This window comes from Esox lucius, chromosome 14 (assembly GCF_011004845.1).
Source record: "Esox lucius isolate fEsoLuc1 chromosome 14, fEsoLuc1.pri, whole genome shotgun sequence".
NCBI lineage: Eukaryota > Metazoa > Chordata > Actinopteri > Esociformes > Esocidae > Esox > Esox lucius.
In genome coordinates, this window is record NC_047582.1 from 32,822,341 (window position 1) to 32,841,991 (window position 19,651).

The window sequence follows — 19,651 nt, forward strand, 5'->3', positions numbered from 1 at the left end:
AAGCCACGGCTGTGTTGTATCAGTCAACTGCTTTATGTCCATCTTCCCTTAATAGTGCCTGACTATTGTATTCTTGCTATGATGATCGACCATGAAACTTCCTATGGAATTATAGGCAAGATAGTGCCACACACGTAATTAAAATACTGACGTTTCACTTGTGGATTTAGCCTTTACAGTGGATGTCTACAGTGGAGGTTTACACAAATGTATTTCAACAGGCACAGTCAAGACACTCTGTTCTGATCATGAACTTATTATTTAAAATCAAAACAATAAAAACCACTAAAACAAACTTAAAATGGCAAGACAAAAAATATTGCACTATGGTGGTCTCTTTGAAACTCCACCATATACAGTATGTGACACAATTGCATTAACACTTCACACTTATACCTGTCATCTGAAATCAATGTCAATCATAAGCACACACAAAAACACATGATACAGGATGGACAGCCTTTTTCGAACACTTTCAGAGCAGCTTGACAAAAACATTTCAGAAACAGTCACACATTTTCCAATACTTGGTGTAATTAGAATATGGTCTTGAAAGCCAGGCATTAGCCTCATTTAGCCTACATTCATATTAAAATGGGGTAAATTTTGGGCAAGAAAGAATTCAGTTGCCATCATTGGAGCAGCTAATTCCTGCAGCAAGCATATACACCTCTAAACGTTCCATTCGTTTCCAAGCACACAGGTTGCATGTCAACTAGCCTTGGGGCCCTATTTGGAACAGGATCGGAAATGGCTACTGCGTTAGTTCAGATAGCACTGAATGCTTGATCATCCTAATAAATCATTACATTTTGATCACAGGTAGTCAGTTGTCGGCTACATGTTTCAAGATTATGCATTCGAGTTAATTAAGGTATAGTGCATTAATCAGAATATATCAAGATGATGATGATGATGATGATCCCGAATCTGTTTGTTTTTTTCTAGTCTTTATTGGGAGACGAGCCAACTTGGTCACACCTCTGGCTGGTTGGGACCCGTAGACTACAATACTGTAATTAGAGACAGTATCGCTCAGGGCCACTCTTAATTCAATCACATCAACAGACAGCATTTCATACAACCGCTGGTGGATTTCGATCTGTTCTGCAAAGAAGCACGTGTCGCAGTGTCGAACACCTCCCGAATACCGTCCTTCGTTTTAGCAGAACACTCCAAATAGTCATACGCACCAATGCGCACAGCCATAGCGCGCCCGTCCTCGGTTTTAACTGGTTCCTGTTTCATTCTGGCCAGCTCGCTCCTAACATTCTCGTCGTTGCGTAAGTCTCTCTTGTTAGCAACTAAAATAATGGGCACGTTGGGGCAAAAGTGCTTTACCTCCGGGACCCATTTTTCGGGAATATTTTCGAGGGAGTCGGGGCTGTCCACGGAAAAGCACATCAGGATGACATCAGTGTCCGGATAGGAAAGCGGACGAAGACGATCGTAATCCTCTTGTCCAGCCGTGTCCCACAGCGCTAGTTGGACTTGCTTGTTGTCCACTTCAATGTCCGCCACATAGTTGTCAAATACAGTTGGAACGTAGACCTCAGGAAACTCGTCTTTGCTGAACACTATTAGCAAGCAGGTTTTTCCACACGCGCCGTCACCTACAACCACCAGCTTTTTTCTTATTTCTGCCATTTGTTGCTCTTGGCAGATCGTTCCTTGATCTTAACTAATACAAAAATATGACATTCGTAAATAATAATGTATCAATTGTCTTTCTGTGCGCTAAGAAGTCAGACTGTCTATCGAGTCGAGTATGATTAAAAATAAGCCGCGTTTCACCGCTGGATTCTGTTGGATCCGTTTTTTCTCCCCAAAATATTTCTGCCCGTCCACTGTCCAGTCACTGACGTGCTTCCTTTATAAAGAGCATGGGCGCTTTCTTAATATAGCAATCCAATCGAAAGTAAGGAGGTGAGATCATTATTTCCAAGCAAGGTTGTGATTGGATCCAAGTCCTGCCTTGTTGGTTGGGGAGTGTCGTACCACGAGGATCATGTCTCGCCCAGATCCAGAGGTAGCCTACTGACCTGAGAACGGCAGCATAAAATCTACCCTCAACGCATTTGGCATATATTATATACATACATATACATCATTGTGTTTACATAACAAATGTTTCTTAATTCACAATCTCATAACTTTATCATTAAACACATCGTCTATGTATGTATCTTAAACTAGGTATAGCCTAACTAGGCTACATTGGGCAAATAAAGCTGACCATTAGACCACTGATATTTCAATAAATTAGTTCACCGCATCCTATCAAATTTCAATAAAATTAAATAGGCCACGTCTTTCTTTCCAGGAACTTGGTCCAGCGATGTCTGTGCTTCCAAGGAAACCGTGTCACTATGATAGAAACATCAGATAATGATAGCAAAATGATTGAAATTAGATTTAGATTAGGCTCCTTTTTTAAATTCCATATTAGACTTAAGCGCAAGTCCCTCCACGGTAATCGTGTTTTCGTTCCAAAAGGCCTAGGTAACTGAAATGGCAGTAACATTCACACAGTCATACCCTATTGAATCAAGGTATGTGAGATATAGACATAATCATTAATGGACCGAGTGTCTTCAGTAAGGGTTACATCTATGATATGGCTAAAACCCATATGATAGCAAGTAGCAACTGATTAACCAAAACTAATATTGATCACCATTATTTACTGAAACTTTAGACTCGCTATCCATAAGTTGAATTGCATTTACTTTATACATCATATATTGGCTACAAAATGTCAAAAATGTAATAATGATGAGTGGGGCATTTGTCATATTTAATTACAATTGCAAATATTGGCTTGTTTGACATTTTGTGCGCAGGTCTAATGTACAATATGCATAGGCTGCAGGGAGGGCACTAGCGTGATAGTCAAACCTACATTGCACGTTGAAATCTTGCTAAATCATTATAACGCCGATCTCCACGGAAACGAAACAATATACATTTCTACCCCTTACATTTTGTACCAAATTCGCTCATCACACGAAAAGGCAACGCGTGAGTATCTTCTACGTTTCTATGTAGCGATGTAGCCAGCTAGCAAGTATCTACATATCCTCACTATTTTAAGTGTGGATTATTGCCGTGGTTGTTGAGTATTTCCTCCTTTTGTTTAGCGGGTAAGGCCCCTCTGTTTGGAACTTGGAGGGGGGCCATGTTGTTAGTGAGTGTGTAGTTACCCAGCAGCAATGGCAATGGTGTTTTGTTAAAGCAGATCACCAGACAGTATTTTGTATGTTTTGCTCGGTTAATAAGGTTTGCTAACAACTGTTCAACGGCGTGTACACAGCGGATAGCTATGCTTTCATTGTGCTCACTTATTTAACTAACATTAATCATTTTGCTGTGCTGATTTTATTATCAAACTGAAAAGGTAAGAGGCCTTCCTTACTCTGCCGAACTAACGTTAACTAGCTACGTTAGGTACTAGCTAGCTAATGTTAGGCTAGTAGTACTATCAACAAATCTAACTATGCCACATTATAGTTAGCTAGTTAACGTTGGGTAAATTACTAAACTAAAGGTTAACTACCTAACGCCTGGCTTCTGTTGATAATATGAGCGAACGAAAATGTAAATTTCAGCTATAGTTAATATAGCTAGCTAACATTGCTAACGGCTAGTTCGCGATCCCGTTGTCCTGAACAGAGAAATCGAAGAGAAACGTTACATGAAGTGCTCATTCGCTTGCTAGCTAATAGCTAGCCAATGTTAGTAGTCGTATAAAAAACAGCTAGCTTGCTAACTGCTTTACCAACGCCAGGCTCATGCAAAATCGAGCCAGCTAATTGCAAACTATAAGACACATCTTCGTTTGTTATAAATGAGTTATGCTAAATTTCGGTGCGTAGTCATGGTATTGAATCGTTTTTGGGACGTCAGTAATTAAACTAGCTAGAGTAACTGCTAGTTAGCTAATTTCGAACCGTTAGCTAGATAACTACGCGAACGCTGCAACTCGGCGACGTAACGTCGCCAAGCTTTATTGTTAAGAAAATCGTGTTTAAATAACATAAGAGTAATATGTGTACATAAACAGACGAACTACAATATGCCATGTAGTGTTACTAGTTAGCTAAATCATTTTATGCTCTAGCGAAACACATAACCAGCACCGACGACTTAACACTGTGGGCAGACATGCATTGTTCGGTAGCCTACGCTAACATTTTAGCTATCTAGATGTCTACCAATACAATCCACACAGAACATTGTTGTGATTGCGAATATCAAAATATGTTTAACGTCTGCCTGTGTGCTTGCTCGCCAGTTTTAGACAGTATGGGAAATAGTTTGTGTAGTTAGAAGGCCAAAGCGCCTAACATGATTTTCAGACACTTAACATTTATTGGTTAATGATGGCTAGCTAGCTTGCTCACAATGTTCTCCAGTTTATTAATTTAGCAGCCTTAGGTTAGTTGCCTAGCTAGCTAGCTGTACAATTATTGTCTCACTGCAGATCCATCTTACACATTGTATTCAATTGTACTGTTACTTGTAAAACATATCTAAGAAACTTTGTAAGACACCAATAAGGAAACGTGTATTTTTGGTTGGTCTTAAAAGTTTTTGATATCAGAAACATTTAGCCTAATGTAGAACCATACACAGTACAGTACTATTAATGTGAAGTCTGCAGCCAAATATGTTCTTTTATTTTCCTCTCCCAAAGGCTTCCCCGTGGAATGAGCGTTCCATGCAGCATCCTAGGTATGAATGACGTGGCCTGGCAGGAGACACGAGGCGGGATGCTGCACACAAACGGAGCCCCTGAAGCTGGAGGGGTCAGAGTTCACGGAGCTGGATCCATGGCCACTGTTGGGGGAGCAGGGCAGGGTCCCGGAGGGCAACACCCTCTTCAGGGCATGGACAGGGGGCCCAACCCCACCCCAGGCACCCCGCAACCTCCACTGAGCGGACGCTCTCAGGACGACGCCACAGTAGGCTACTTCTTCCAGAGGCAGCCCGGGGAACAGCTGGGAGGCTGCGTGCCAAGTAAGCACCGCTGGCCCACTGGAGATGGCAACCACATTGACCAGGTACAGTAATTCATAATTCAAAACTGCTCGGCTACGCGCTTCCTGTTTGGTGTGACATTCTGATTATGACGCACCAAGACTTTCTGGAATCTCGTTTACCACCCTGAAGCCCCTTGCTGTTTCTGTGATTGAAATTTCACGCCCCCCTTGATTCTGTGAAAATGTTCAACATAGAAAGCATTAGCCTGACAAATATCCTTGCGCTGATTGCTGCTTAATGTCGCTAGGTCCCAGACCCAAACTAAGGTGGGCTGGTAAAAAAAAACTTAGTTCTGTACTTGAGAACGATTTTGAACCGGAAATCTCTAGATTTCAATTTTATTATTATTTTCTTGTCATTTTCGTGAGGTCCAATTCTTAACTAAGGCCCTGCTTCATCGCAGCAACTCCAAGCGAAATGGGAACAGGTGAAGTCAGAATGTGTCTCACATAGCATGTCTGATGCCGTTGTGCTTTTTTGTTAGTTCTTGCTCAACCTGGATGTGTTGTCAGATCTTTACATGCCATAGGGAACACATTTTCAGGCCAACAACTTTGCGCTTGTTGATGCCCCAGCTTCAATAAGAGGACACACGTCCGGTAAGGCAGCCATATTTGACGACTGACCTCCCAAACCCAGACAGTGCTGGCTAATTGTATACCCTCCACGGGACCCCTTGGCTAATCCTCAAGCGGGATTAGAACCCCAGTGTTGCCATAAAACGCCTAACTACAGGGCACTGGCTTTAGTGCTTCGCCCCATTCAAGGGCCTCAGAGCTTTTTCTCATCATCATCATCATCATCTTCTTCCGCTTCATCCGGGGCCGGGTCGCGGGGGCAGCAGTCTAAGCAGGGATGCCCAGACTTCCCTCTCCCCAGACACTTCCTCCAGCTCTTCCGGGGGGACACCGAGGCGTTCCCAGGCCAGCCGGGAGACATAGTCCCTCCAGCGTGTCCTAGGTCTTCCCCGGGGTCTCCTCCCGGTGGGACGGGACCGGAACACCTTCCCTGGAAGGCGTTCCGGAGGCATCCGAAACAGATGCCCAAGCCATCTCAGCTGACCCCTCTCGATGTGGAGGAGCAGCGGCTCTACTCCGAGCTCCTCCCGGGTGACCGAGCTTCTCACCCTATCTCTAAGGGAACGCCCAGCCACCCTGCGGAGAAAGCTCATTTCGGCCGCCTGTATCCGGGATCTTGTCCTTTCGGTCATGACCCAAAGCTCATGACCATAGGTGAGAGTAGGAACGTAGATTGACCGGTAAATCGAGAGCTTCGCCTTGCGGCTCAGCTCTTTCTTCACCACGACAGACCGATACATCGACCGCATTACTGCAGAAGCTGCACCGATCCGTCTGTCAATCTCCCGTTCCATCCTTCCCTCATTTTAGTTTTTCTGAATAACTAAAATGTTAGTCTACCAAATAGATTTTGGGGAAATCACTTAACCAATGATAACACCACAGTTCCAACATGGCACCTTTACACGTTTTATGTTTATATTACATTTACTGTAGCTTTTAATGTTTTGGTAAAATTGCCTACATCTCAGCCCTTAAATTTATGAATGTACGAGTATTGCTGGAAAATGTAGGGCAGGGGCGACATGAGGTGAAACCAAATGACGGGATTCAGTTGGAGCACTCGCTGGTGTCCAGTTGACCCCTCGTGGTGGTCACATTCATTTCGGAAGGAATAACAATACCTTGAGCTGTAAGGCGCTTTGCTGAGTTCTCCTAGGTGTGCCTTTGAGGAACTTGAGCACATTCACTCACAGTTGTTTGGTCTGGAACACCTCCCTCCATTCCCGGCATCACCACTGTTGTGGCGTACACAAACCCATCTAGTAATTGTACTTTGAACAACGTGATCGTAAACGGCCACACTGTATTGAAGGGATGTTTTGAATTAGTCTGTAGTGCAGGTTTCAACTCTACTTACTTATTTGCAATCAAAGCAGTATTTAATACTAAACCATACCAGTTCATAGTGGAAAATGTTGATTAGTCCTTCACACCATTTCCCTAAGTCGGACAACAAAGGGTTAGCAAAAGTTGCCCCGTAGGGGCGGGACAAGAATGCTTACAATGCCTTAAGTGCAGACCTGATATCATGTTGAGCTTGTTACAAAACAGCTACTGTGTTACATTGTAGCCATTTATCAGTACCCAAAGGTTCTGTTTCTAACCTATATACACTACAAGTGTTAGATGTTGTATGTTCTGTTGCAGTGATCATGCATAGCTATGAATCTTCTTGGGTGTGCCTCTACAAGCTCTGCACACCTTGATTTGGGCAGTTTCTCCAAATTCTTCTTTGTAGCACCTTTCAGTCCCTGTCAGACTGGACGTGGAGCGTCTGTGAACTGTTTTCTTCAGGTCCCCCCATAGACGGTGAGTGGGGTTCAGGTCCGGGCTGGAGCTCTCGAAGACATTCACATACTTGACCCGAAGCCACTCCTGTGTTGTCTTGACTGTGTGCTTCGGGTTTGTTGTTGTGCTGTTGGTGGTTCAGAACTTCTTCCATTTCACTGCCTGCTGTGTTCCTTGGAACTTTCAACACTTCAGCAATTTTCGTAACCTTCCCCAGATGTGTGCTTCAACATAGCTCTGTCTCAGAGGTCTTCAGAGAGTTCCTTTTTGTGAGTGTGTGCCTTTCTAAATAATTTGGCCATTAAATGGAAGTCATCCCGAGGACGATCAAAGGACACCGGATGCACTGAGCTCCATTTGGGTTGCCGTGTCAACGGGCCTGAATAATCGCGTACATGAGATTGGTTTTCTTTTTCAAAAAATGTATTCTGTAATATCTGGGTTTTGTGTGTAGATTTAGGGCAGGTTTAATCAATCATCAAGTCTATAAATGTGTCAATACGAAGAAAGTGAAAAGGTTTGAATGCTTTCCGTAGTCGCTGTGATCTGTTGCATTTTAATGAGCATGGCGATGAAGTATACTTCACAATCCTCAGATTCCACTCCAGAACTAGCCTGTTGTGAATCCACATATCATACCAGCTGATCAAATTGTGTATAACTGATATAATCCTACTTCTTTTTCACCTTCTCTCATCTCAGGTTCGCACTGTGGATGAGATGAACTATGGTTTTCAAGCCCTCGCTTTGGAGTCCAGGGGCATGGGCGAGGTAGGTGGAGGTCAAACCTCAGACAGATTCTGTGCTACATCTTCCGCGGAAGTCTTCCGCAGTGGCCCGGGAATGTTGAGTGTTAACGAGGCCTGTTTGCCTTCCCGCCAGCTGTTGCCAGCCAAGAAGCTGTGGGATTCTGACGAGCTGGCCAAAGATAGCAGGAAGGGGATGCTGTTGGGAGAGGAGTGGAGGGAGAGCGCCTGGGGACCTTCTCGTGAGTATTCTTTCCCGTGGCTGTTCTGGTGTGTCCGTGTTTTAGCATCAGGGGTTTTTCAAGAAACCCCCCCCCCCCCCCCATCGGTGGGATTTGTTTATCCTTGTTTGGGGGAAGGGCTTCACTGTTCATCCCAGCGCCTATGTCAATGTTTTGTTCTTTAAACTAAGGAAAGGAGCCTCAGATTTAAAAAAGAATAATATTGTGGCTGTGCAAGTACGGGAAGCCCTTTTAATGTCATGTCCCTGTTGTTTATTTTTGAAGTGATAGTTATTTTTTTGTCAACTCCCTCCAGAACCTAAATGTGAGCCGTTAAACAAACTTCTTTGCTGTGCAGATCACTCAGTGTCACAGCCAATCATGGTGCAGCGAAGACCTGGACAGGGCTTCCATGGCAACGGCGACGCCAGCTCTGTGCTATCCCCTCGCTCCGAGGGCGGCGGTCTGGGCGTGAGCATGGTGGAGTACGTCTTGAGCTCCTCCCCCGGGGACAAGATGGACAGTCGCTATAGGAACGGTGGCTACGTAAGTCTTCCCTCCATGGCCTCCTTTTCCTTTCTCTGAACCTGCTGTGTACCGAAACCAGACTCGGGGGGGGGGGGGGGGGTGTACCAGGTCTGTGGTTATTCCGGAAATATATTTATTTATTTTTCCTGCAGGGTGGGGGGGAGTCTGATCCAGACGGGAGAGACAAGGGTGAAGCGCAAGACAAGACGTCTCAGTTCGAAGAGGACAAGGGCACCGAAATGAAGGTGGGGGAGGACAGTGACTCCGCCAAGGCCAATGGGAGAGGCCTTCTCAATGGCCTGGACAGAGACTGCAAGGACTTCAAGTGAGTAGTGGTTGTGTAGGCAGGTGTTCTCCGCAACGACTTATGTGGTTCTCCTGTTACAGTGGAATTATGCGGCCAAGACTTTAACGTCAAATCTGTGTTTTGCTAATGCTGATTCGGTGTTCATCCCATCTGATTAACATCGTTACGAGACTTTGCCAGGAGGATGTCGTGAACACTGTTTTCCTTTCCTCCAGCCCAACCCCGGGAAGCCGCCAGGCGTCCCCCACCGAGGCAGTGGAGCGCATGGGCCCCGGACAGGCCGGGATGGAGATGATGGCCCAGCACCACCCGCAGCACCACCCGCAGCACCACCCCCAGCACCACACCATGCAGCCCCAGAACCAGAACAAGCCGCAGCAGGACGACTTCCAGAACCAGGAGGCCCAGAACTTGGGCGGCATGGAGCAGCAACAGGGCGTGGAGTCCCTCCAGTTTGACTACGCCGGCAACCAGATTCAGGTGGACTCCTCCGGCACCCCTGTCGGCCTGTTTGACTACAACTCCCAGCAGCAGGTGGGTGGGAGCTGGGAGGGGTTTTCCCTCAGGTCCTTAGGTCAACTTTGGTGTGAGAGCGCTTAGCCCAGGGTCATGGATAGGTGACCAGGTGTGAAGTCCTGGTACCCTTGACGTCCCAGGTCTGATCTGGATGTGCGTTTGCTTCGGTCTAATTGGTTCTGTTTGTGGTCGTCCAGTTGTTCCAGAGGTCCAGCCACCTGACTGTCCAGCAGCTCACAGCGGCCCAGCAGCAACAGTACGCCCTGGCGGCAGCCCAGCAACAACACCTTGGTAGGTCCTGGCTCCTCCCAACTGGACCCCTGAATCGGGAACAGGTCTCACAGCGTTTCAGTGATGTGCTAGCGCGCTCCTAACGCCTGTGCCGATGACCTGGCGTTTAATGTCTTTAACTGGCTTTTTCCCACACCCCCTCAAGCTGGCCTTGCTCCGGCGTTCGTGCCAAACCCATACATCATCAACGCTGGACCGCCTGGAGCCGACCCATACACTGCCGCGGGACTGGCTGCAGCTGCTACACTTGCCGGTTAGCGTGCACGCGCGCACGCACACACACACACACACACACACAGCACCTTCTTAATTCTGAAAGGCGCAGCTAATGAATGCGGTGCACAATCTACTCATTTTGTTTTAACGGGTTTCCCGGGTTAAATCCGGTTAAATCCGGTAGCTGCCACAGGTTTTGGTTGGAGTAACTGAGGTCTCCCTTCCCGTAGGGCCAACAGTGGTTCCCCCCCAGTACTACGGCGTCCCCTGGGGTGTCTACCCCGCCAACCTCTTCCAGCAACAGGCCGCGGCCGCCGCCAGTCACAACGCTAACCAGCAGGCGTCCAATCAGGGACCGGGGCCGGGACAACAACAGGTATTTCGCCCGCTTACCAATCTGCTTCAGAGGAGGGGCTGTGACTGACAGCGTGCGTTTGCCTTCTCGGTGGACTGCCCTGTCCCTTCAGTGTTGGTGACGGCGCGGTGTTTCACGTGGGCCTCCCCCCCCCCTCCCCACTCTCTCCCCAGGTGATGCGAGCCGGGAACAACCAGCGCCCTCTGACCCCAGGTCAGGGCCAGCAGAGCCAGCAGGAGTCCCTGGCAGCCGCCACCAACCCGGCCCTCGCCTACGCTGGTACGCCGGGTCACACCGTGGGGTTTGGGGTCGCGGGGGTCACACCGCCCGGGTTAAACCAAACGGACATGTCTGCACTCGGTAGCCGGGTTGTCGGTTTGGTTTGGGTCGGCGGCGTTACACGGGCGCATGCACTTGATAGGCTCCTCGCCTCCCCCCGAACAGTGGGGGAGATGGAGAGCGTTTGTGACGCCGGCTCCCTGCATCGTACGAATGGTGTGGCGTTTGCCTCTTCAGACCGGGTGTGTGGTGTTTCGGAGGGATCGATGTCTCGTGTTATGTCAGCGTGTAGTCCTTCAGACGGCCTTTCTCTCACCTGGGGGTGCTTTGAGATTTGTGCAGCGCCCTCACAAACGCTTCGCTACCAGACTGCCCTCTGACCCGCCAGACTGACGTTCATAAGTGCATTTCCCCTCAGTTTGTATGTCTCCCGCCCACTCAGGTTACCAGGTTCTGGCCCCGGCCGCCTACTACGACCAGAACGGGACTCTGGTGATGGGCCCTGGGGCCCGCGGGGGCCTGGGGGGGCCCGTCCGCCTGGTCCAGACCCCGCTTCTCATCAACCCGCAGGCTGCAGCACAGGCTGGTGAGTGACTGGGACCCCACACTTCCTGTTGTGTAGCACTTGAGTTGACCCTTCCCCCACTGAGTAGCCTTGTCTTGTCCCCCCCCCCCCCCTTCCATTTAGCGGCTTCGGCATCCGGCTCCGGCAACAGCATGTCGGGCCCGCAGCCCAACGGCATGTACCGGTCCATGCCCCAGAACCAGCAGCCCGCCCAGAACCAGCAGCCGGCCCAGAACCAGGGCCTGGCCTCCAGCTCCTTCTACGGCTCCGGGTCAATGCCCGCCAGCTCCCAGAGCAGCTCCCTGTTCTCCCACACCTCCCAGGCCCCGCCGCCCACCTCCTCGCTGGGCTTCAGTGGCACCGGCGGCTCCCTGGGCGTGGGTCTGGGCTCGGCGCTCGGAGGCTTTGGCTCCTCGGGTCAGTAGAGACAGATGTTGGGGGGGGGGGTTTGTGTGTTCAGTTCCAAGATTGTGTTCAGTCCTCTTTTTATACTTCACATTCTCTGCTGTCTCCTGTTTCTTTCCTCCCACTGTCTCCTGCCCTCCTTATTGGACCTCCCTCTCGTAGTGTCCAGCTCCTCCAGCAGTAGCGTCTCCCGCCGGGACTCCCTGCTCGCCAGCTCCGACCTCTACAAGCGCGGCGGGGGAAGCAGTCTCACCCCGATCGGCCAGCCCTTCTACAACAGCCTGGGGTACTCCTCCTCGCCCAGTCCCATCGGCCTGACGCCGGGCCACTCCCCCCTCACGCCTCCTCCCTCCCTGCCCTCCTCCCACGGCTCCTCGTCCAACCTCCACCTTGGTAAGACCCCGGGTCACCAAAATAGAAGCGTGTCAGGAAAAGTGATTTTTAGTTATTGTTTCCTGCCGGTGTTTCCTGCCGGTGGAAAGGGTGTACAGGTGAGAGGTCTCTCGCCAGTCTGTCAGACAGGAAATGTCAGTGTTGTTTTCTATTCAAGTGTGTTCATGCACAGGACCCACCCCACACCTGTCTGTTACCTGGCCGCTTCCCTACTCCACCTAGACACGTCTCACGCACACAGAAATGGCGACTAGAACAGGTATCCCCATTCATGCGTCCGTCCCCCCCCATCCAGGCGGACTGACCAATGGCAGCGGGCGCTACATCTCGGCAGCGCCGGGGGCGGAGGCCAAGTACCGCAGCGCCGGGGGCACCTCCAGCCTGTTCAGCTCCAGCAGCCAGCTGTTCCCGCCGTCCCGGCCGCGCTACAGCCGCTCCGACGTCATGCCCAGCGGGCGCAGCCGCCTCCTGGAGGACTTCCGCAACAACCGCTTCCCCAACCTGCAGCTGCGCGACCTGCCGGGCCACATGGTGGAGTTCTCACAGGACCAGCACGGCTCCAGGTCAGTGGCCGCCGGCCCTCGCCCAGTCCTGTGTTTAACCCCCCACCCCCCCATCGTGCTCTCGTAATGTTCCACTGTGTGCCCCTCCCCTCCGTCTCTCTGCCTCCAGGTTCATCCAGCAGAAGCTGGAGAGGGCCACTCCGGCGGAGAGACAGATGGTGTTTGGGGAGATCCTGCAGGCCGCGTACCAGCTGATGACCGACGTCTTTGGCAACTACGTCATCCAGAAGTTCTTTGAGGTGGACACCTTTTTAATGTTCTCCGATCAGAACCGCACCGACTCACTGGTCGACTGGGGACGTGTGTCTGTCAGGAGAACGGGCGTTTAGGCGGCCGTGGTTTTTGTGCTGTACTCACAGCGTGTGTGTGTGTGTGTGTGTGTGTGTGTGTGTGTGTGTGTGTGTGTGTGTGTGTGTGTGTGTGTGTGTGTGTGTGTGTGTGTGTGTGTGTGTGTGTGTGTGTGTGTGTGTGTGTGTGTGTGTGTGTGTGTGTGTGTGTGTGTGTGTGTGTGTGTGTGTGTGTGTGTGTGTGTGTGTGTGTGTGTGTGTGTGTGTGTGTGTGTGTGTGTGTGTGTGTGTGTGTGCAGTTCGGCAGTGCGGATCAGAAGCTGGCCCTGGCAACACGTATCCGAGGCCACGTGTTGCCCCTGGCGCTGCAGATGTACGGCTGCAGGGTGATCCAGAAAGCCCTGGAGTCCATCTCCTCTGACCAGCAGGTAATTGTAAGTGAGATCTCTACTTTTTATCCATTTCAAATGCTTTTTGTCCTGAATATGAAGCCCTGTTTCTTTTGAGCTGCACTGCTTTTTGACCGGAGCCTTAATCAGAGGTGTGTTTTTGAATGGAATAGGACACCATTTCAACCATCGCTCTAGTGTTGTTTGTTTTCAGTGTGATCTGAGGGTGGGTCGATAATCTGGTCTTGACGTCTGGTTCCTGGCCACCTTCTACAGCTTTTAATGATCTTTGTATTTGCCCTGTGAGGTCTGTTCTACTCTAAACCACAAAACTGATGCCAGACTGATCCACTGACAACAGAAACCGAATTAGAATGTGCTAATTGGCTAATGTGTTTGTCTGCGTGTTAGAAGTCTAACTCATCCTGTTAGTTTTTTAAACATTTTTACGGGACTTTTTTATGTTTGGAGAGAGGGGTGGTTTGATGACTCTCCCTCCCCTCCCTCAGAGTGACATAGTACGGGAGCTGGATGGCCACGTGCTGAAGTGTGTGAAGGACCAGAACGGCAACCATGTGGTCCAGAAGTGTATCGAGTGTGTCCAGCCCCAGGCCCTGCAGTTCATCATCGATGCCTTCCAAGGCCAGGTGAGAGACTGGTTTTATTAGGGCACGCAGTGGAGAAAATAGAACATGACAGTTCAATAGAGGGTATTTTCTTATCCATCTGTGTAATTAACCCTGAGTGCCTCATAATGAAACATCACACTCTTGTGCTATCACCCATTTCTTTCCCCTCTACGCTAGTAATGTAAAACACACTGTGTCACAAATGACAATAAGACCTTTTAATTCAGTTAGCAATGCGCTAACCCAGTGGTACCCTAATGAATGATTGGCCGTCCTCTCGTTATCCAATTATCAGTGTGGGATTCCGAATGTCTTCTCAGAACTTGGCACCCTTTTAATGTCCCCGGGGCCCAATTCCTTTTTATTATTATTTTTTTTTATATATACATCTGCTTGTTTGCAGCTTTCTGAATCTGGACCTGATTTTCCTCTTATCCCGGGTCAAGGGAGCCTGTCACCCTGTTTTGTTGACTTGTGTGCCGTCTGCCTCACTGTTCCCCCTGCAGGTGTTTGTGCTCTCCACCCACCCCTACGGCTGCAGGGTGATTCAGCGGATCCTGGAGCACTGCACCCAGGAGCAGACCCTGCCCATCCTGGAGGAGCTGCATCAGCATTCCGAGCAGCTCGGACAGGTCAGCCCAGCCAGGCGAGCCCCTGGTCTCAACTCATAGCTAGGCCCCAGTCGTGCGCGCGCACACACACAGTCAGGGTAACCGTTTGTGGTTATTGTATGGTCGTGTCTGTGGTTCGTGTGAGGGCTTTTTTTTCGTTCGTTGTCTAAGTTAGCGTGGCTGTGTTAGACCGGGTCGCGTTCATTAGGCTTGAAAGGGTTACTGGGGGTGCGAGTAAAGGTGCTCCCATTGGAGAAGCCATGGGCGTTCCCTCCTTGTTTGAAGGTATAAAGGCTAGTGATTCAGTCTCCTCCTTTTTAGCACCTAATGAACGCGACCATGATAGTGTCTCATAATGTACCATTCACTAGGCTGTTTTTATCCCAATCGACTTGCACTTAATGCTTGCGTTGGTTTCACGTACGGCTGAGTTTGCTTTACTGTTTTAACCTACGGTTTAATGATAGGGACACGTGTTGGTGCTGCCAGTGATTTCTGCCTCTGTGACCCTGTTTTAAAATGTTAATTTAAACCCCGCCCCCTGCCCCCTCCCCCACTTATTCCATCTAGAAATATCAAGGCGTTTCATTGGAGATGACGCCCAAAACATATTATACAGTGTCCAGCGATGCGCTGTTCAAGGTCAGAGCCATTCGTCGCCCTCCTTCCTTCCCGTGCGGACGTCCTCCTCGTTTCGCCTCCCTCCCTCCTCTCTCTCCCCCAGTAACCAGCCTGCTTTAACACCGTAGAGGACTTTTCCCCCCCCCCTCACCCCAGACTCTCCCTCTTTTTGCAGGCCTCCTCTTTCTAAACTCTCACAGAGCACGCATCTTCCCGCCTCCCACCGCCGCCTCCCACCCCTGCCTCCCTCTCTCCCCACCTCCCCCCCCTGGGTTTTCTTTTCCCCCTCTGCTTCTGAACAGTCTCTCCGTACTGTCACGTAGGGGATTAATCGCACTCCGCTCCTCTGCTCTCTCTGTTTGGATAAGCACTCTCTATGGTCGCAAGCGCCACCTGATTCTGTATCCCTTCATCCCTCATTTGATGCTCGGTAGGAAGTCGTGCCCCCCCCCCCCACCCCCCCACCCAACGTTGATATGTGGTTCCATACTCTTCCAACATTACAGGGGTTTTTTTTGGTACTCGGGTTTCGTCTATCTGACACAACATGAGTTTGCATATCAGATCACGGGGAATGACAGCTGTGATAATTAAGCATGCTACTCGTGGGTAATTCCTCTCGAAACCATCAAAAACTACTTTTTGTCTTACGTATGTTGACTTATAGATGTTTGTTTCGTCTTTAAAACCATATTGAGAAATAGTTAAATTAATTGTAGTCGAAATAGCTGTGAGGTTTGGGCCTTTCTCCGGCCTTGCACTGTTCCTGGTCTGGTTTTGAGCGGAATCGCCCACATCTTTCTATAAGGTCCAGAACTGACACCTGGTGTTGTTTAAGTCAGGTGAGTTTGAGTCTGTCTTACCGCACAACTTCGGCTGTATTTGGGTCTTTTCCCTTTAAAATCCCACCTATAACTGTGGTATCCCCCGGGGAAGTGCCAAGGATTCTGCTGGCCCCTCACAGGGTAAAGGCTGATGTTCTAAGCACATCCGTAGCCTCTCGGCCTTCAGCGGTGATTGCCGTGTTACTCGGGGCTATCGATACGATTGGGCAGAGGTGTCGTATATTTCAGTCGCACTGGGAGTTTTTTCTTCTTCTCAACTCTTGCGGCCTGTACATGTATAGGTGGTGTGGGTTGAAAGACAGCGTCTCGTTCACACTGTGGCATCATTTACTGGTTGCCCCCCCCCTGTGGTGAATGGCGCGCAGCGCTCACAGTCTTTTGCCTCCACGAATCTTTTGCAGGACCAGTATGGCAATTATGTCATCCAGCACGTCCTGGAGCACGGCCGGCCCGAAGACAAGAGCAAGATTGTGGCCGAGGTCAGAGGGAAGGTGCTCCTCCTGAGCCAGCACAAATTTGCAAGGTAAGGCAAGCCTGACTGGGAGCGGTTTAGTTCCCAGGCCCATGGCATTTTCAATTTGAACATAGCGGTTTTTTTCTTGGAGCGCTGACACTCTTCCCCCCCCCCCCCCCCCCCCCCCCGCACAGTAACGTGGTGGAGAAGTGTGTGATCCACTCGTCCCGCGCGGAGCGGGCCCTGCTGATTGACGAGGTGTGCTGCCAGAAGGACGGCCCCCACAGCGCCCTGTACACCATGATGAAGGACCAGTACGCCAACTACGTGGTCCAGCGTATGATCGACATGGCCGAGCCCGCCCAGCGCAAGATCATCATGCACAAGGTGGGTTTCGCTGCTACTGGGTCCGTTTGGGGGCGTCGGTACATGAACAACGCTGCCCATTTCCCTTTGGAGAGGGTGTTGTGTTTTCAAGCCTTTTGTAATGCACTTTCTGGACAACCTCTTCGTCAGCTCTGAATGTTCAAGGCCGTATTGTAACGAAACATGCAAAACAATTGATCACGTGGTTTAGGACCGTATGGTGGATATGGAATGACTGAATGACTGAATAAAGAGTCTGAATACTGAAAAAGTTCAGTTTTTCATTCTCCGTAAATCTGCAAAAATTCTAAATGCATGATTTCATTGTGTCACCTTTCGCCATTATGGGTTATTGTGTGTCAATGTTGAAATGTATTTAATGAATTAGGCCTGTAACACAGTGAAGGTTGTTGATTTCCGAAGGGGCTCTATATAGCACTAGAGCATTATAATAATATATTATAGTGTTAATATGCTATACTACTACAGCTTCCTGTCAGCTTAGATTTTACGTTTCTGGTTTTCTCTCTCAAAATCCATGTAATTTGAAGGGCTTTATTTGAATGGAACATGTTTACACATTAGCGTGGGGAGAACCAAACTCTTCACTCTGATTGGCTATACATAAATTCCTAGTCATTGGACCAAGAGTGAAGGCCTTAAAGGTTCTCCCCTCCCCAGGTTGTTTGGCCAGACTGACTTTTGCTGTCCCCCGATTTGTCGTGAACCTGTTTTTCTTCCAGGGCGGAAGGCCGGCAGCATGGTTTTTTAATTTAACCAAGGACTAGATTTAGACATGAGATGGCGAAGGCACCCCTGCCTGAATGGTATAATGGAGTCATGTTTGTTCTCCGCTTCCCCAGATTCGGCCCCACATCGCCACTCTGCGCAAGTACACATACGGCAAGCACATCCTGGCCAAGCTGGAGAAGTACTACATGAAGAGCGGCTCCGACCTGGGGCCAATCGGAGGGCCGACCAACGGGCTCATGTAGAACCGCCCTCCCGCCCCCTCCCTCCAGAGTTCCTCGACTAAAGACCCCCCCGACCCCCCCCCCCCCCCCCCCCCCCCCCCCCGCCCCACGCTTCTTTCTAGTTTTGTAAAGGGGCGCTCCTGAGCCATCAGGGCTGATCTCTCTGTCCTGTCCACCCGTTATGATGGAGTAACCAAAAGAAAAATAATGAAAAAAGTCAACTTCACCTAAGAAATGCTGTGACCTCTGACACTGCCACCCATGGCCCAGTGTAGGCTTAGGGGAGTTGAGGGTGCAGACAGCCTGTGGGTGATCTCCTGGGTTATGACCCCCCCTGACCCCGTGACCCCCATGTGTATGATGTAATTGATGTGACTGACTGGTTTTTTTCGTATATAATCTTGTACATTTTGTTTTTTACCTTGTAAATTCTCTGTAGAAAAAAAAAAAAACTGCATTTGCTGAAAATTTACAATTCTTACAATTACACCAGCAAGTGACTTTATAAGGCCAAACTTGAGTGATCCTTTTAAACAATTTTCCATTTCTTTTTTGTACCCTGACTTGCACCCAGCTGTTCTAATTAAAAGCCAGGCGTTTAAATATAATATATAAATATATAAATAATTACCTTTGTACTACCCACCACACAGTGATTCAAAATGCACAAGCAATGGTAGCCACGCCAAAGCAGCTCATGGGTCACTTTCTATTTCCTGCTCTGCGATTTTTCTGGACAGATTGTGACACCCATCTGTCCTGTCAGCGATTGCTATGTGTCTCGTGCCAATGACTTAGTCATCCTCCAGTCTCCACTGGACCAACTAGTGCTTAGCTTTCGGGAGCTCTGTGCTCAAATCCTCTGAGGTTGTATCGTCCAGGTTCCGTCTTATGGTTGCCTCGATGGTTGTAATATTATTATAGTTTTTTTTGCCTCTTTCTCTTTTTGTTTCTGAGACTTAGCCACTAGTTCAGTCTCGGGCCTTGTTGGCGGACAGCTTGCAGATTGGCTTGGTTTTTGACTAGTAGGCTTCAGTACCAAACGGTGCACGTTGAAAAATTTATACATGCTGTCGCAACCTTGGGCAGTGACAACTCTGCTTAAAGCCCACCCACAGCCTCTAACTTAGACTTTACTTTTGCTGCGTACACTCTGGCGGCCCTGGGGCTATTGCCAGACACACAGCTAGGGTGGACCCCCCCCCCCCCCCCCCCCGCCTTTCGGCGGCAGAGCATGAGGTTGGCTTCAACAGTTGGAGAGCCGAGCCTAGTTTTAATCTTTACATGAAATGACCGTAGCTGGGTTTTTATTGGGGTGGGTTGTCGAGGGAGGGGGTGAGGTCAACGCGTAGGCATGCTGTGACAGGTTTTTAATAACTTGGAATGATTTTCTTTCTTTATCATGTTTTGTGGAACATCTTATCTGTCTTGTAGTTTGAGATGAACACTGCCCTAGAAACGGTGACTTTATCTACTGAATATTCATCTCTTGCGTAGAAGTAGTTTAGCAGAAATGTATAGCATCTTTATGTATGAGTAAATATTAAATTGTTGCTTTTTTTGGAGAGGGGGGGGTATGGGCCTTTTGGGTAATGATGGCACCCCCACCACCTGCAGTTCAGAGAAGTAGGAAGGAATGACACACCCTGTGTGTGTAAAGCGGAGAGTAGAAATTGGA

General features: G+C 49.1%; 2 protein-coding genes across 8 annotated transcripts; one reads left to right on the forward strand and one right to left on the reverse strand.

The window, feature by feature from the left end:
• Positions 1-158: 158 nt before the first annotated feature.
• On the reverse strand, positions 159-1,861 carry LOC105015356 (rho-related GTP-binding protein RhoB). The gene has a single exon (XM_010878456.4). It carries the CDS (start codon positions 1,645-1,647, stop codon positions 1,057-1,059), a length of 591 nt encoding a protein of 196 aa, XP_010876758.1. The 5' UTR covers positions 1,648-1,861; the 3' UTR covers positions 159-1,056.
• Positions 1,862-2,842: 981 nt separating this feature from the next.
• On the forward strand, positions 2,843-18,048 carry pum2 (pumilio RNA-binding family member 2). Of its 7 annotated transcripts, none has more exons than XM_010878449.5 (23): positions 2,843-3,021; positions 4,697-5,063; positions 8,115-8,183; positions 8,295-8,400; positions 8,738-8,925; positions 9,060-9,232; positions 9,430-9,748; positions 9,928-10,021; positions 10,167-10,274; positions 10,468-10,613; positions 10,766-10,871; positions 11,290-11,457; positions 11,560-11,853; positions 12,004-12,234; positions 12,530-12,797; positions 12,907-13,036; positions 13,384-13,512; positions 13,983-14,120; positions 14,609-14,734; positions 15,284-15,355; positions 16,581-16,702; positions 16,828-17,020; positions 17,863-18,048. In XM_010878449.5, the coding sequence occupies exons 2-23, from the start codon at positions 4,710-4,712 to the stop codon at positions 17,992-17,994; spliced, it is 3,666 nt and encodes a 1,221-aa protein (XP_010876751.2). In that variant the 5' UTR covers positions 2,843-3,021; positions 4,697-4,709; the 3' UTR covers positions 17,995-18,048. The 7 variants fall into 7 exon arrangements, with proteins under 7 accessions (XP_010876751.2, XP_010876756.2, XP_010876757.2 ...); XM_010878447.5 differs by having other exon boundaries at positions 2,844-3,021; positions 13,384-13,518; XM_010878453.5 differs by having other exon boundaries at positions 2,844-3,021; positions 11,314-11,457; positions 13,384-13,518.
• Positions 18,049-19,651: the final 1,603 nt, after the last annotated feature.